The following is a 16,899-nucleotide window of genomic DNA, read 5'->3' as shown; positions in this document are numbered from 1 at the left end:
TTTGACAAAGTGCCACACAAAAGGCGATTGCACAAGGTTAAGACCCACAAAATGGGAACATATTAGCATGGATTGAAGAGTGGCTAACAGGTAGAAAACAGAGAATAGGGATAAACGGGTCATTTTCAAATTGGCAGGATGTGACTAGTGGAGTGCCACAAGGATCAGTGCTTGGGCCTCAGCTATTTACATTGATGATCTAGACGAGGACAATGAATGTATCTAAATTCGCGGATGACACTAAACTAGGAGGGCGAGTAAGCTGAGGATGATGCATAAAGATTGCAACGGGATATAGATAGGCGAGGGGAGTGGGGGAGTAGGTGGCAGATGGAATTTAATGTGGGCTAGCCTCCACCTGCCCCACCACACACACACACACACACATGTTCTGACTCCAAGTCAATGAGTTTTATTTTGTTCAGATATTTCATGACCCACATCTCTATATAATCATTGTTTCACAAACAGTATTGACGAGCCAGGTTCAGCTGCAGGAAGCTTGTTGGTGGCTTGGCACAAGAGCTACAACCTAGAGAAAAAAAAGGGTTAAAATGTAATGAGCAACAACTTACATTTATATAGTGCCCTTCGCACAGGGCGGGCGGGGGGCTGTGTGCGTGCGTGTGGGGCGGGGGCTGTGGTGTGTGTGTGTGTGTGGTGTTGGGGTCTGGATTGTGTAGTGGGGGCGGGGAGTGCGGTGGTGGGGGGGAGAGGCTTGAGTGCGAGCTGAACTGAGGAATAATCCACATTGCTGCTGTTATATCGCGAGGATGTGTTTTTCCTGTGGCTTGTGTTTAGTTTGGCTTTAGCCTGTGCCAAGACATCCAGCACCTCACAGCCTCCCCCCACCTCACACAACCAGCCTCCCCTCCCCCACCTCACACAAACAGCTTCCATCCCCCCTCACCACACAGCCCTCAAAATAGACACTTACGTGACCTCTCTAAACGTCCTCTTTTCAACATATTTCAGCCGATATTTCCTCTTGAACCTAAGAGCCAAAGTAGAAATGCAAATCTTGAACTATTGGGAAGATGAAGGTTTATGTTAATTAAAGGAAAGAATCAAAAATATTAAGCTTTTCCCAAAACCATCTTTATTTCTTTTGAAAAAAAATTAAACGGAAAAGTCTGTTGATTCAGTGTTTTGTCCTGTGGAAATAATTTCAGAAGTTCACACGAGGGGCTTTGCAACTTATAACTGTTTTGAATGAGGTGAGAATACAGCAAACGACAAACAGCAATGACACGTGAGCAGTGTTTTTCACATCACGTCCCAGGAGCAACGTGAGGTTTATTCCCCGCAGACACCAGAGAGATGGGAAAATTCATTCTTTTTGCTTAATTTCTTGTCTGAAACAGGGAGGCGGGCCCTAATCTTAATGTGTCACTCAAAAGGCCCTGCCCCCACCCTGACCAGAGCATCAGCCCTGACCAGGCTCGTGTCCAAACTCTGGGCCTGACACACACAAGTTTGATGGGATCAGTGCCGCGGTTTAAACAAGACTGTGATTCATACTCAAGTGAAGCCTGGATAATGATTCACATTTTAAAAATAAAACTAACGGAACGGTCAGTTGGAGGCACTTACTTGGCTCTCTGTCTGGGTTCTATTAAATTCCTCTTCTGTAAACTCTTAAACCTGTCGGCCAGGACACTGCCCTCAGGCTGGGAAAGGAATATTGTCATTAGGGGATACATCAGAACATTGTCATGTGACCAGATGCCATCATCTCTTGCGCAGTTATTGTATCGCAGGGAATAGAGATTTTACAATGGGAAATAGGTATACACTCCCACAAACACAGCCACGCACTCTCCATACACCAACACTCCCCCCACACACAGTCACACTCTTCCTATAAAGTGCCTGATGTTAGTTAGAGAACGTTAAGTGTCACTAACAGCGATTGTTGTAAGGTGATGATCTCTGCCCTCAGCTCCCAGAGTAAGGCCCACTCGGTCCAGCCTGGGAGACCCTGAGCTCTCTTCACATTCCCAGCCGAAGACTGGCAATACTTTGTGCGCAAGGATGGCTCTCGTCATCGGGCAGGTTACAGACCACTTAAGCCATTTAACCCAACAACATCGACTAGCATTTATATAGTGGCCCTCACGCAGGGGGATGTCCCAGAGCACTTAAATATCCCGTTAGAGAGAAGTCAAGAAGTTTTTTTTAAAGGATTGCTTTCTGGTAGTAATAATTCCATAAAATAATAATTTGGTCACTCAATCATGACTGTTTGTGGGATCTACTCAATCCACGGCTGTGCGGAATTGGCTGCCACATTTCGCCCACAAAACAGTCACTACACTTTAAAGTATATTCTGTGAAGCGCTTTGAGATGTCTCAACAATGTGATAAGGCGTATCAAATGCCTGAATTATTAGTTTGGTTAATCAGTGAACATGACCGAGTATAATTTCCAGTGTTCTAATCGGTTACGCACACATATCACCTCCCCCACACGACCCTCAAGTCAATGACCACCGCGCCCCCTTCCTCTCACTAACCTTCAGTTTCCGCAGTGAATCGGACAACTCGTCGCTCAGCTTCAACTCAATGTCTGGTTCTTCGTATCTGAGTAAGAAACAGTGTTTGTTGGGGGTGGGAATTTGGGGTGAGTGAGTGGTCTGTGTGAGCGGACATGATCTGCAAGCGGTCGGGCGCGAGTGTGGGTTTGAGCGTGAGTGGCCTGTGTGTGAGCACGTGCGGCCTGTGCGGTGCGAGCGGCCTGAGCGCGAGCTGCCTGTGCGCAAGTGCATGCAGCCTGTGTGTGGATGTCCATACGTTTCCGAGGGTCACTGTAAGGCTCTGAACCGCAGTATAACACAGTATAAAGTGCTAACAGACAAGTGTAATTTGTTGTTGTTGACAGACGTACCGGAGCTTGCCCAGCCTGCGGGGCTTATGAGCCTCTGCTTGTCGCTTGGCCAGTCGCTTGGCTTTGCTTGACGCTCGTCTGAGCTCCACCTGTTTCACTTCTCCTTTGATGGAGCGAAGCCGGAACAGCTCCTGCCTCTGCCTCCGCGCCTGCTTCTCCTCTCGCAGTCGCCGCTCCTGCACCACACAGTGATCAGAACTGAGACCACTGCCCCAGTGTAGTGCTGAGGACACTCGCCTCACAAGCCACTAACAACCGGGTTCCTACTTACTGTTCAGTAAATAGAGGTTGTGTGTGTGGAGTAAGGAAACTTGCATAAGGTTTCACCCTGACCTGACCTTCTCAGGATTGAAACCCAGGTCCTCGCTTATGAGGTGAATGTGCTAACCACTATGCTACAGGCCTCCAATGTTCTAAGAACGCGCGCAGGAGCTCAGTTTAACAGCTCCCGACACTGCTGCCCTCTCCCCCCAGACCAGAAGCTCACTGAGCCACACCCACCTGTGTTTTGAGGGCTTTCTCCCTTTTCCGATCTCGTTCCGTTTTCTTTTCACAACGAACAGCGCTGCCCATCGGCCCAGCTTCCGTCTCATCGTCACATTTCCTGCTTGGCTCATCTTCCTCTTCCTCCGACTCCACCAGTCCCTGACATAACTCTTCAAACAACATCTCCTGCGGCCGACCGAGGGTAAAGGGAGCCATCATCAACAACAACTTGCATTTACATAGCACCCTCACGTGGGGCAGCTTGGTAGAGATCGTTACAGGCAGCGACAGCGATCAGGCCGACACTCAATACAGACAACAGGGGAACGAGCCAGAGACGGGGTTTAAAGACCGGACAGAGAAGGCCACGCCACACCCACCTTGGTTGGGAGTTTGTCTAAGGTCGGGAAGTTTAGCTGCCGCTCGATCCGCTCTTCGGCTTTCAGTCTCTTCACTTCCACGTCGTGAGCCTTCAGCAGCAGAGCCTGATGTCAAGGTAACAAGAGTCAAAACCACTATTTTACAATACATGACATTTAAACAGCGCCTCACATCTGGAGGACGTCCCAAGGCGCTGGACAGTGAAGGGTTGCACCCGAGCTGAGGGTTGAGATCGGGGGGGAGGGGTGTGCTTAGGTTGGCCAAAGTCAGTCGAAGAGGAGGGTCTCATCAGTCTCAGGAACCCTGAGGGGGTCAGGGGATCAGGGGGGAGGGGGTGGAGAGCGAGGTCAACGGTAGCCCTGAGGCTAGCACTGCCAATATCAGAGAGGCTGTAGTATTAATCAGCAAATTGGCTGAGTAACTGTCCTCTCCAATTCCTGTACCTGATGAGCTTCAAACGTTGGGTTATAGGAGCCACCAGGATCAATGACCTCCACCGCTGACACCTGGGAAGGTTTCTGGTTGAGTCTGGCCGGACGCTGCATGAAGTAAACAAGAGACAATTAAAAGCCCAGAGACGTCGCTGAGTATAATTTGGCTGCTGTGAATCAGCCATGAAATACAGTTACATTTATGAAGTTACAGAGACTCTTCATTGTGTATTCAGGATCTTTAATACCTTCCTGTAAGGGGTTAGATGTGACCTTGGTTTGAAGTCTCACCGGAAGGACAATACAACCATATAGGAGTGTCAGCTTACCTACAAAACACAGTCAATTCACTTTACAGTGTATCCTGTGAAGCATTTGAGGCGCCTTGAAAATGTGACAAAGCGCTACATCAAAAACAAGTGTTATTATTATTGGTGTGAGATCCAAGTCCTGATGTAGGGCTTGAACCCACAACCTCTGGAAACAGTTTTTGCTAAAAGCAAAGTTAATCGCAATTTCAAGTTTCAACTTTATATCATCCAAGTTTCTCTCGTGTGGGGAGGAAGCTGGGGAGTGGGGTTGTCTCCAGCCAATACTGTTATGATATAAAACATGCAAAAGAGACAGACACACACTGACAGACACAGAAGCAATAAATGAAACTTAACCAACCACAAGCCGTTTCTGTTTGGTCTGCTCCAAGTACCAGGCGTCTTTGCCGTCCAGTTCCTCATCCAGAGGGTCTGACAGCAACAAGGACACACAATGTTATGATCAGAACATCAATAATAATAATCCTTACATGTGATATAGCGCATTATCAAGTCTTTGAGACGTCTCAAAGCGCTTCACAGAATATAGTGTATCCTCCCGTCTCTCTCTCCTAATCCCAATTCAGTATGGTTTGAATTGACTTTTGGACTGAAATGGCATTTAGCTGCCAGCTCTCCCCCACGTGCTCTGCCTAAACAGGCTGTAGTACTCTCTCCCCACTCCCCCCATCTTACTGCTGTCCAACCACAGGCTGTAATACTCTCTCCCCCCCTCCCCCCACCTTACTGCTGCCCGACCAGGCTGTAGTACTCTAACATAACATGTAGGAGCTCTTCGAGCCTGCCCCACCATTCAATCATGGCTGATCTTCTAATCTAACTTCAGCTAATAACCTGACCCTGCCTTATCCCCATATCCCTTAATCCCTTTTGCAATAAGAAATCTATCTATCTCAGTCTTGAATATGTTCAAGGACTGAGCGTCAACAGCCCTTTGTGAGTTCCATACATTCACCATTCATTTAGGGGAGCACAATATAATTAGGCCAAGTCAACATGGCTTTACAAAAGGGAAGTCAAGTTTAACAAATCTCATAGTTTTTTTNGAGGATATTTCCAGTAAACTAGATGAGGGTGAATCAGTGGATGTGGTCTATTTGGACTTCCAGAAGGCATTGGATAAGGTGCCACATAAAAGGTTAGTCCAAAAGATAAGGGCCCATGGAATTGGGGGGAAGCATATTAACGTGGATTGGGGAATGGTTAACGGGTAGGAAACAAAGAGTAGGGATAAATGGGTCCTTTTCAGATTGGCGGGATGTGACTAGTGGAGTGCCACAAGGATCAGTCCTTGGGCCTCAGCTATTTACCATCTACATCAACGATCTAGATAAGGACATCGAAGTTAATATATCTAAATTCACGGATGACACAAAACTAGGAGGAAGTGTCAACACAGAGGAGGACATTAAAAAAATGCAGCACGACATAGATAGGTTAGGTGATTGGGCAGGTAGGTGGCAGATGAAGTATAATGTAGGGAATTGCAAAGTCATCCACCTCGGTAGCAAAAACAGTAGAGCGGGTTATTTTTTAGAAGGGGAGAGATTGGAATGTGTTAGCGTCCAGAGGGACTTGGGTGTCCTTGTACACCAATCACAGAAAGTTAGTCTGCAAGTACAGCAGCAATTAGGAAGGTGAACGGTATGTTAGCATTCATTATGAAAGGATTAGCATATATGAGTAGGGAAGTCTTGCTGCAACTGTATAGGACCCTGGTGAGACCACATCTGTAATACTGTGTAGTTTTGGTCTCCTTATTTAAGGAAGGATGTACTTGCCTTGGAGGAGGTGCAGCATAGATTTACTTGGTTAGTACCAGGGATGAAGGGGATGAGTTACGAGGATAGGCTGACCAATGTGGGCCTATCTATATTCTCTAGAATATAGAAGAATTAGACGGGATCTTATAGAAATCTATAAGATCATCAAAGGGCATGATAGAGTAGATAGTGGGAGATTGTTTCCCCTGTTGGAGAAACTAAAACCAGGGGTCACAACCTTAAAATCAGAGGCTAGCCCTTTTGCACTGAGTTGAGGAAGAACTTCTTCACTCAAAGGGTGGTGAATGTATGGAACTCGATACCCCAAAGAGCTGTTGACGCTCAATCCTTGAACATATATGTTTCTTATTACAAAAGGGATTAAGGGATATGGGGATAAGGAAGGGTCAGGTTATTAGCTGGAGTTAGATTAGAAGATCAGCCATGATTGAATGGCGGGACAGGCTCGAAGGGCCGAATGGCCTACTCCTGCTCCTACACGTTATTTTAGTGTCCGACCACAGGCTGTAGTACTCACTCCCCGCACTACCTCCCCTTACTGGTGTCCGACCACAGGCTGTAGTACTCTCTCCCCAATCCCCTCTTACTGGTGTCCGACCACAGGCTGTAATACTCTCTGGATGGGTTATTGTTGGCCACTGGTCTCACTCTCACGGCTGGGCTGCGCACTCTGGCCTGCAGGAGGCGCTGTGAGCGAGGGACGATTCCCAGACGCTTTTCCTTTTCCTGTTTCTGTCGCAGCTTCCGGCTGTTTGGAATCTGATGTGCGAGGATACTGGGGAGATCAAGGGGCACAGTGAGATACCAAACATCAAGGCGCTCAGAGTGAGATTGAGCGGGAGATTGAGGGGGACCGTGAGATACTGGGGAGAGTAAGGGGACACAGTGAGATTGAGGGGGACAAAGTGATGTTGTTTTAAAGCCAACTTTGAAGAACTTGAAGAGAGCTCTTTATAAACTAGAACACATGGTATAATTTCACAGTTTACGGTGCAACAGGATCACCCCAGACAAGAACACACTCTGCTGATATGTGGAATGATTAGACAAAAGGGGCAGTGGGTGAGAAGTGGAAATAAAAGATATGAAAAGAAGTTTTCAGAAAGGAACATTTTACACATAACCTGCCAAAAAGGAAGTCATTAAACTTACTTTTTGGGTGCAGGAATCTTGGAATCTGGCTGCAGAATTAAGTCTATTCGCAAAGGTTTCAATTTCCTTTTGTTTGACACCAGATCTATTGGCCGGGGGAAAATCATTTTGTCATTAATGTGTAATTACTTAGATAAGCATTTGAAAAGTAACGCAAAATATTGAGAAAAGACAGCAGAGAAATACAATTAAATCATTTAAGAGCTGCTCAGGACTAAAGATATAGCACCTTCTCTTCGACCGTGCCTTCAGCTACCCTCTCGACTCTCTACCCCCTCCTCGCTCCTTCCCTCCTCTCACCCTGACCACTTCTCCCCGCTCGGGTTCCGACCCAACTGTCCAGCGCCTTGGGACATCCTCCCGACGTGAAAGGCGTTCTATAAATGAAATCTTGTTGTTGTTCCATTTTGGGAAGATGTCTCAAAATGCTTCGCACTAATAAAGGAAGTGATTTGTGTTTTTTNAGGTGAACATGTCAGCCAATTGCACGTACCAATATCCTACAAACCACCATCAAATGAATGAGCAATTGTATCCGGACAATTGTTTATCTGGGAGATTGTTCAGACCTTGCGAGGAGGGCGCTATATAAGTACAAGTTGTTGTTCATCCTGCTCTTATTCCTAATAGTGTTCCGGGACACTACCCCGTGTGAAGAGCGCAATACAAATACAAGTTGCTGTTGCTGTAATAAGAATGCAAATGTGTGGAGGAAATATTAAAACCAATCTTTTGGGAGTATGTGGATAGCAACAACTTGCAGTTATATTGTGCCCCTCACGCATGGCAGCGCCTTAGAGCTTAACTGTGGCAGAGTCTGACACCAAGCCGGGGGAGGGAGGAGGTGACTGTAAACACACTCGAAGAGGAAGGTCTTCAGTCACGATCTAACAGAGGAGGGGGAGAGAAGCCAGAACACGGTGACACAAAACAAACCTTTCTTTTCGTCCTTGGAATCAACCTTCCCGACATCAACCTCTCCGGTGTCAACAAAGAACAGGTTCTTGTCCGGCTTCTCGGACACGAGGCCCCTGGAAACAAACAGGAAAATCTCTGAGCAATTTCATACAATAAAACAGCTTCTCATTGTCATCTCATCCACAACACACGTGACTCTGGATTTGGTTTATAAAATATGGTCAACCCCCCTCCAACCCCTCACCCCCTCCCTTCCCCCTCACCCCCTCCCTTCCCCCTCCCTTCCCCCTCCCCCCCTCCCTTCCCCCTCACCCCCTCCCTTCCCCCTCCCTTCCCCCTCACCCCCTCCCTTCCCCTCCAACCCCTCCCCCCTCCAACCCCTCCCTTCCCCCTCACCCCCTCCCTTCCCCCTTCACCCCCTCCCTTCCCCCTTCACCCCCTCCCTTCCCCCTCACCCCCTCCCTTCCCCCTCACCCCCTCCCTTCCCCCTCACCCCCTCCCTTCCCCCTCACCCCCTCCCTTCCCCCTCACCCCCTCCCTTCCCCCTCCCCCACTCACCCCACTGTTCGCTGTTGGAATCTCACGTCCTCCAGAAAATCCTCCACGTCGCGGACATCGCTGAATTTGCTCCAATTTTTCTTCTTGTTCTTGTTGCGGCGCTTCCTGCGGGTCCCGGGGCCGCGCGGTTGGAGTTTGAAGGAAAGGAAACTCGGAGCCGAGACCGTGTGGCCCTTCGCCGCCATCTTGTCTGTCTGACTGCCGCAGCCGCACATTCGCCACATCGCTGCAGCCAACACCCCTCACCCCACCCCCCTCCGCGCCCCCAAAATTCCGTTCTGACACTCTCGCAGCCGCCTTTCTGAAGGTCATTTTCAGCTTTTGTGTCTCCTTCAAACGCGCGGATTTTTTTCTGCTCTGTAATGGGCAAGTGGGGAAAGTGCTTTGCTGTTCGCGAGGGCAGATTCGTCTGACTCCCCACAGCCGCTACCACGTGTTCCTGACAACGGAGCAGCGCTACCTGCTGACGAGAGACATGCACTGCAACTACGAACAGTGCAGCGCCACCTGATGGTGGGAGCTAGCACAGTCGCTGCGCTTAGGCGTAATTAACTGTGAAGCCTCAAAGACTTTTTGGCAATACCGGCAACAAGAACTCATAGTTCCTTTAACGACTGAATGACGTCTCAAAGCTCTTCAAACTGGGAGACGAGGCTGGGGGAGAAAATGTGGAAACAGTTGTGTTTTGAAGAGGGAGAGGCAGAGAGGTGGATACCAAGGGGTTACAGTGACTGAAAGTTTGGCCATTATTATTATTAAACATTACTACGTTTGAGTTGTTTGTTATTATTAAACATTACTACGTTTGAAATTGACAAATACCCATTTCCATCACCAGAGGACAGTGTTTCACGCAACTGTACAATATAATGATTTATCCGATCGCATTACCACAGGAGGCCACAGGGAGGCAGTGACGTTCCATTTAAACAGTGAATTTATATTTTGAAACTTCTCAATGACAACAAAATTACATTTGTAAAGCGCCTTTCACGTCGGGAGGACGTCCCAAGGCGCTGGAAAGACAGAGATTACTGACCCAAGCTGAGGGTAGGGGAGGGGGGAGGGCAGGGGGGAAGTAGGGAGATCGAAAGTACGGTCGAAGAGGAGGGTCTTGAAGGTGGCGAGAGAGGGGGCGAGACGGAGGGACTGCGGAATGGAGTACCAGAGGGTGGGTTCAGAGTGATGGAAGGCCCGCCTGCCGATAGTGGGGCGAGCGAGGCCAGGGACGTGAAGCAGGCTGGAGCCCGCTGAGCGGAGGGAGCGAACAGGGTGGTAGGGGGTGAGGAGGTCGGAGAGGTAGGGAGGAACAAGACCATGGAGGGCTTTGAAGGTGAGGACCAGGATCTTGAACTGTATCCTCTGTGTGATGGGAAGCCAGTGGAGTTGGGCGAGGATGGGGGTGATAGGGTCGCAGATTCTAGTGCGGGAGAGGACGCAGGCTGTTAAGTTCTGGATGATCTGCAGCCTGTGGAGGGAGAAGTTGGGGAGGCCGACAAGCAGTGAGTTTGAATAGTCGAGCCTCGATGTAATGAAGGCATGTATGAGGGTTTCGGCGGCCTGCGGTATGAGACGGTGTTGAAGCCGGGTGACGTTGCGGAGGTGGGAGAAGGCAGAGCACGTCATGGCGCAGATGTGGGGTACAAAGGATAGTAGAGAGTGAAACAAGGCCCCAATGTTCCGGACTGGCTTAGCAAGGTGAAGTGTGCAACCATGGATGGTGATGCTGTCAATGACGTGATAAAAGCTAAAAACAAAAGCCTTGATTATTATAAACAAAAGCAGAGAGAGCTGGGAAAACTTAGCAGGTCAGGCTACATCTATGGAGAAAGGAAAGTGAGTCAACGTTTCGGATCCACAACGCTTCGTCAGAACATGATTATTTTTATTGTAATTGTAGGGTTATATTTTTTGGTTTGTGAACCCCTGAAATCTGACAGCCGAAGGATGCGATGCAGGTAGTTTAGGTGTGGCGTGGGTCGGGATGGGATCGAGGGAGCACATGGTGGGTTTCATGGGGGAGAAGAGGGAGCAGAGGGTTGAAGTACAGATGGTGTCAGAGGATTAGGGTGAGGTTTGGGAGGATTGAGCCCCAGGGAGATGTGAAACTACAATTCCCAGCACCACAATGACGAAGCTGCGCATGCGTATATAATCTGCACTACATTTCCCAATAAGCAGTGCGACACGAGAGGACCCGGATGCGCCTCTTTCCGGTCAGTTTGTGAAGTGGTGAGTGAGGCCCGACCTGGCCCTGGTCTGGGGGAGACACAGAGAGGGAGAGAGAGGGGGAGAGAGAGGGACACAGAGAGAGAGAGAGGAAGGGAGAGACAGAGAGAGGGAAACAGAGAGAAAGGGAGAGACACAGAGAGAGGGACAGAGAGACAGAAAGAGGGAGAGGGACAGAGGGAGACACACAGAGAGAGGGACACAGAGAGAGGGAGAGACAGAAAGAGGGAGAGACACAGAGAGAGGGAGAGACAGAGAGGGACAGAGGGAGAGACACAGAGAGAGGGAGAGACAGAGAGGGACAGAGAGAGAGAGACACACACACACACACATAGAGGGGGGGGGGAGAGAGAAACACACACACACAAAGACAGAGAGGGAGAGAGAGACACAGAGAGAGGGGGTTAGAGAGAGACAGAGAGAGGGGGGAGAGAGACAGAGAGAGGGGGAGAGAGAGACAGAGAGAGGGGGGGGGAGAGACACACACAGAGGGGGAGAGAAAGAGAAACAAGAGAGAGAGAGACACAGAGAGGGAGGGAGAGATAGAGGGAGAGCGAGACACAGAGAGAGAGGGGGGAGACAGAGAAAGAGAGGGAGAGAGACACACAGGGTGGGGGGAAACACAGAGAGGGGGAGAGAGATACACAGACACAGAGAGAGGGGGGGAGAGACACAGAGAGAGGGAGAGAGAGACACACAGAGAGAGGGAGGGAGAGACACAGAGAGAGGGCGCGAGAGAAGGGGAGATAGAAACACACACACACACAGAGGGAGAGAGTGAGACAGATAGAGAGACAGAGAGAGGGAGGGAGATAGACACAGAGAGAAATAGACAGGGAGAGAGAGACACACACACAGAGGGAGAGAGACACGGAGAGAGGGAAAGCGATAGACAGAGGGAGAGAGAGAGACACACACATAGGGAGAGGGAGAGAAAGACACACAGGGAGAGAGACAGATAGAGAGAGGGAGAAAGAGACACACACACACACAGAGGGGGAGACAGAGAGAGAGGGACAGAAGGAGAGACACAGAGAGAGGGAGAGACATGGAGAGAGGGACACAGAGAGAGAGGTATAGAGAGAGTGAGGGAAGGAGAGAGATATAGGGAGAGACAGAAGGGGGGGAGAGAGAGATATAATAGAGATTCTCACATAGAGAAATTGAGAGACAGTTAGAGGGAGACAGAGAGAGTGCTAGAGATATAATAGAGACGTTCACATAGAGAAACTGAGAGATAGAGAGAGACAGATAGAGAGAGAGCGAGACAGATAGGTAGAGAGAGAGACTCACATAGAGAAACTGAGAGACAGAGAGAGAGACAGACAGACAGATAGATAGAGAGAGAGACTCACTTAGAGAAATTGAGAGACTGAAAGAGACACACACAGAAAAACTGAGAGGACTGAGAGAGACACAGACTGACAGAGAGAGACAGAGAGAAAACAATTCAACAAGTGACTAACTTTATTAAGAAATACTATCTTTGTTTTTTCAGAGCTGTGCACTGACGCACATGAATCATGCAGACTATAAAGTGTGTTGTCGTTGGTGATGGTGCAGTTGGAAAGACGTGTCTTCTCATCAGTTACACAACAAATGCTTTTCCTGGAGAATATGTGCCAACTGTATTTGATAATTACAGCGCACAGATGACTGTGGATGGACGAACAGTGAGCCTAAACCTGTGGGACACAGCAGGACAAGAAGAGTACGACAGACTCCGCACTCTTTCATATCCACAGAGCAACGTCTTCATCGTGTGTTTCTCCATTGCCAGCCCTTCCTCCTATGCCAATGTGCGTCACAAATGGCAGCCAGAAGTGTCTCATCATTGCCCCAATGTTCCTATTCTTTTGGTTGGAACGAAGAAGGATCTAAGGAATGACTCTGAAACTATAAGAAAGTTGAAAGAGCAGAGCCTTTCCCCTACAACCCCACACCAGGGGGTGACCTTGTCCAAACAAATCAGAGCAGTTAAATACCTGGAATGTTCAGCTCTCCTTCAGGAAGGGATCCTGGAAGTATTTGCAGAAGCAGTGAGAGCTGTTCTCTACCCTTATAAGGAAAAGAAAAGCCGAAGTTGTGTTCTGCTATAGTTGAGCTCCTGAATATCTATGTTGTACAGTGGAGTGGAGCGGTGTCTGATTTGTGGTAATGCACAGAATAAGTGACTAAAATGGAATTTGTTGAAATGCTGCTTTTGCTCAGTTTCTTTCTCTAATCGCAGATAACTATCGAGATTTAAATCTTGGGTAACCTTGGATTCCAGTTTCCAATCCCAGAGCTGGAGGGAAAGCTTTATTTTGGGTGTCACTTGAAAGACCCCTTTTTTTAAGGCTCCTGCTAAACTGTTATGAATCTTACACACGAGGCTTGTCATTTTCGAAGCAATGAAATGGCTATTTTTTTATTAACACAAATATTTCCTACACATTTGATTGGTGTACTTTTCTGTTTTTATGACAATTCACTGATTTTTTTTTCTTGATGCTCAGGTGATTGTTCACTGCTGTTTTATTAAGTAACACAAGGTAGTGCAGCACTCATTGACTGATGTGTCTGAAGAGGCATACATCGGCACAAATTGGCACAAATGTTGAGTTCAATATGAAATCTTGTACTGAGCAGTTATGCCTTTTGTTATTTTAACGATGCTTCACACAACCTTGCTAGCCTTATGTGTTGAAAACCTGTTATTGGCAGCAGGATATGTACAATAAACAATGAAAATAAATAATGCTAAGTATTCATCATTGAAGAAAATGTATGCCAGTGTCATGAATTCCTGGTGTGTTAAGTGGAGATCTCTGTGCATTAGCTTTTTTGTTTACTGAGAGACACTGCTCTGTATGAAGGACACTATATAATAATAATACTTGCATTTGATATAGCGCCCTATCACGTCTTCGAGATGTCTCAAAGCGCTTCATAGAATATACTGTAAAGTGAGTTGACTATATTTGTGAGCGAAACGCGGCAGCCAATTGCGTACAGCAGCGTCCCACAAACAGTCATGGATTGAAGTGAACAATTTTATAATTGTTTTTTTTTCTTGGGGGATTATTATCAGGTGTGTGGAGTAAGGAAACTTGCCCAAGGTTTCACCCTGCCGGGAATCGAACCCAGATCTCTCGCTTGCAAAGCGAGTGCTCTAACTACTGAGCTACAGGACTCCATATAAATGCAAGTTGTTGTTAGCTATGCATTTAGAAAATCTTCAGTGGGATAATTTTATATTCTATAGAGTTGATCACTACAGCCCATTTACATTGCACCTGAAACTCACTAACTCTGGGTTTCAATGAGTCTTGAGTTCAACATGCCAGCTCTTTGGTGCCTTGTTAACTGATGTAAAAGCGTTTTCCCATTTATTGGAGATGCTGTTTTGCAATATTCTTGCACTCTGGCTGTCATATAGGGAGAGATGTGAGTTTTTGCATTGTATTTATATAGATGATGAAAATTCTTCCATTTGGTGTAGAGCATTTGGGAGGAAGTCACAAAGTGAGTGCAGTGACAGTTTTAGATGATATGCTAATTGCATGGCATTACTAATATGCAATAAATTTGCTCATCTTACTACAAAATAATAATCCTTGCATTTATATAGCACCTTTCACATCGGGATGATGTCTCAAAGTGCTTCATAAGATTTAGTGTGAAGTGTAGTGATTGTGATTGCACTTCGCAAAAGCCTTCAGGGTATATTGTGTCAGGTGATTGTAGGCTCTCTGTTGCATCTACTTCAAATATTCGAGATCTTAAAGGATGTAGGAAAACTGAACCAAAATGTATTTAGCACATCTAATAAAAGGGGGCACACCCTCAAACTCCAAAGAGGGAAGGTGAGCAGACAGTTCATATTTAAGTACTTTACCCAAAGAGCAGTGAATATGCAGGATAGTTACCAGGACGGTGGTGACGTCCTCTCCCTCTGTCTCCTCGTCCTGGACCTCCACTGCTTTCGACACTGTTTACCTCGCCATCCTCATCCATCGCCTCTCCATTATCCACCTCAGTGGGATCGTACTATCCTGGTTCCCCTAAAAACTGCCATCATCATTCCCACTTTTAAAAAAACCCTCCCTTGATGCGTCGCAGCTATCAAGCTACCGGCCCATCTCCAACCTCCCCTTCCTGTCCAAGGTCCTTGAAAGAGTTGTCGCCTCCCAACTGCGCTCTTTCCTCTCCACCCATTCATTATTCAAACCCCTTCAGTCGGGTTTCCGTGCTGCCCATAGCACAGAAACCGCCCTGGTCAAGGTCACCAATGACATCTTGACCATCTGCGACCAGGGCTCCCTCAGCCTCCTCGTCCTCCTCGACCTATCAGCAGCATTCGATACGGTCGACCACGCTATCCTTCTCCACCGCTTGTCCTCCCACCTCAACCTTCAAGGCCCTGTCCTTGAGTGGTTTAGGTCGTACCTCTCCCACCGTCTTCATTTTGTTTCCACAAACGGCTTTTCCTCCACCCCCGCACTGTGTCGTGCGGTGTCCCTCAGGGCTCTGTCCTCGGTCCCCTCCTCTTCACCCTCTATATGCTCCCCCTGTAGTGACATCATCCGCAAACATGGGGTTAACTTCCACATGTATGCGGATGATACCCAACTCTACCTGTCCTCCTCTACCCTCAACTCCACGACCACCGATGTCCTGACAGCTGCCTGTCTGACATCGAGTCCTGGACGAGAGACAACTTTCTTCAGCTCAACGTGCATAAAACTGAGGCCCTCCTGATTGGCTCGCGTCAGCGCCTCCGCACCTCAGGAGCTGACAGCATCAGCATCCAAGGCTGCACTCTCCACCTCTCAAAGCCATCAGGAACCTCGGGGTTCTGTTCGACCCTGAGCTCTCCTTTCTTCCTCATATCTGCGCCACAACTGGCACCGCCTTCCATCACCTCCAAAACATCACCAGACTACGGCACTACCTCACCCCTCACGCGGCTGAAACTCTGGTCCACGCCTTTATCACCTCAAGGCTGGACTACGGGAACTCTCTCCTCTCGGCCTTCCCGGCCCTCCCTCCACACTGCAGGTCATTCAGAACTCTGCAGCTCGTGTACTGTCCCGCACCAGACACCGTGACCACATCACTCCCACCCTCGCCCTCACCCTCGCTCGCCTTCACTGGATTCCCATCCCCCAGAGGATCGAATTCAAGATCCTCATCCTCACCTACAAGGCCATTCACGGCCTTGCTCCCTCCTACCTCTCCGACCTACTATCCCCCTATCTACCTGCCCGTAACCCTCCGTTCCTCTGGCTCCGGTCTGCCCCACATCCCCCGCCCCAACCACCCTACCATCGGTGGCCGGGCCTTCAGCCTCTCATCCCCAAGGCTCTGGAACTCCATCCCCCAGTACCTTCGCCGCTTCCTCCCTTTCCTCCTTCAAGGCTGGTCTCAAGACGTTTCTCTTTGACCGTGCCTTCAGCTCCCCTCTCGACTCTCTACCCCCTCCTCGCTGCCTCCCTCCCCTCACCCTGACCATTTCCCCCCTGCTCGGGTCCTGACCCAACTGTCCAGCGCTTTGGGACGTCCTCCCGACGTGAAAGGCGCTCTATAAATGGAATCTTGTTGTTGTTGTTGTATCTAACAAATCGCCTTCACTATCTTCTCAAACGGTTTCTCGTCCCACCCCTGCCTGGGCACCTGTGGTGTATCCCAGGGCTCCACCTTTGTCCCTCCTCCCTCCTCTTCCTCATCTATATGCTCCTCTTTGCGATATCATCCAT

The 16,899-nt window shown here is 48.5% G+C and overlaps 2 protein-coding genes across 5 annotated transcripts; one reads left to right on the top strand and one right to left on the bottom strand.

Moving 5' to 3' along the window:
- Positions 1 to 389: 389 nt before the first annotated feature.
- Positions 390 to 9,150, bottom strand: nop53 (NOP53 ribosome biogenesis factor). The gene is made up of 13 exons (XM_042340787.1): positions 8,930 to 9,150; positions 8,390 to 8,484; positions 7,454 to 7,538; positions 6,889 to 7,076; positions 4,858 to 4,928; positions 4,198 to 4,293; positions 3,754 to 3,858; positions 3,389 to 3,559; positions 2,888 to 3,063; positions 2,517 to 2,583; positions 1,594 to 1,670; positions 938 to 994; positions 390 to 532 (listed from the first exon to the last, which is right to left on the bottom strand). Exons 1-13 carry the CDS (start codon positions 9,142 to 9,144, stop codon positions 526 to 528), a joined length of 1,410 nt encoding a protein of 469 aa, XP_042196721.1. The 5' UTR covers positions 9,145 to 9,150; the 3' UTR covers positions 390 to 525.
- A 932-nt stretch (positions 9,151 to 10,082) lies between these two features.
- LOC103189355 (rho-related GTP-binding protein RhoG-like) lies at positions 10,083 to 13,919 on the top strand. Of its 4 annotated transcripts, none has more exons than XM_042340560.1 (2): positions 10,083 to 10,100; positions 12,657 to 13,919. In XM_042340560.1, exon 2 carries the CDS (start codon positions 12,682 to 12,684, stop codon positions 13,255 to 13,257), a length of 576 nt encoding a protein of 191 aa, XP_042196494.1. In that variant the 5' UTR covers positions 10,083 to 10,100; positions 12,657 to 12,681; the 3' UTR covers positions 13,258 to 13,919.
- Positions 13,920 to 16,899: the final 2,980 nt, after the last annotated feature.

This window comes from Callorhinchus milii, unplaced genomic scaffold (genome assembly GCF_018977255.1).
Source record: "Callorhinchus milii isolate IMCB2004 unplaced genomic scaffold, IMCB_Cmil_1.0 Scaffold15, whole genome shotgun sequence".
NCBI lineage: Eukaryota > Metazoa > Chordata > Chondrichthyes > Chimaeriformes > Callorhinchidae > Callorhinchus > Callorhinchus milii.
The sequence above is the reverse complement of the archived record's forward strand: the minus strand, read 5'-3'. Positions and strand labels throughout refer to the sequence as shown.

What these genes read in the sequence shown, in the direction of transcription:
- nop53 (XM_042340787.1), bottom strand. Translation starts at nt 9,144, where the DNA reads ATGTGCGGCTGCGGCAGTCAGACAGACAAGATGGCGGCGAAGGGCCAC. An exon ending in CCAAACAGAAACGGCTTGTG is followed by an intron (nt 4,294 to 4,857) that starts GTTGGTTAAGTT and finishes TACTTCATGCAG; the next exon opens with CGTCCGGCCAGACTCAACCA. An exon ending in ATTCACTGCGGAAACTGAAG is followed by an intron (nt 1,671 to 2,516) that starts GTTAGTGAGAGG and finishes TTCCTTTCCCAG; the next exon opens with CCTGAGGGCAGTGTCCTGGC.
- LOC103189355 (XM_042340560.1), top strand. Translation starts at nt 12,682, where the DNA reads ATGCAGACTATAAAGTGTGTTGTCGTTGGTGATGGTGCAGTTGGAAAG.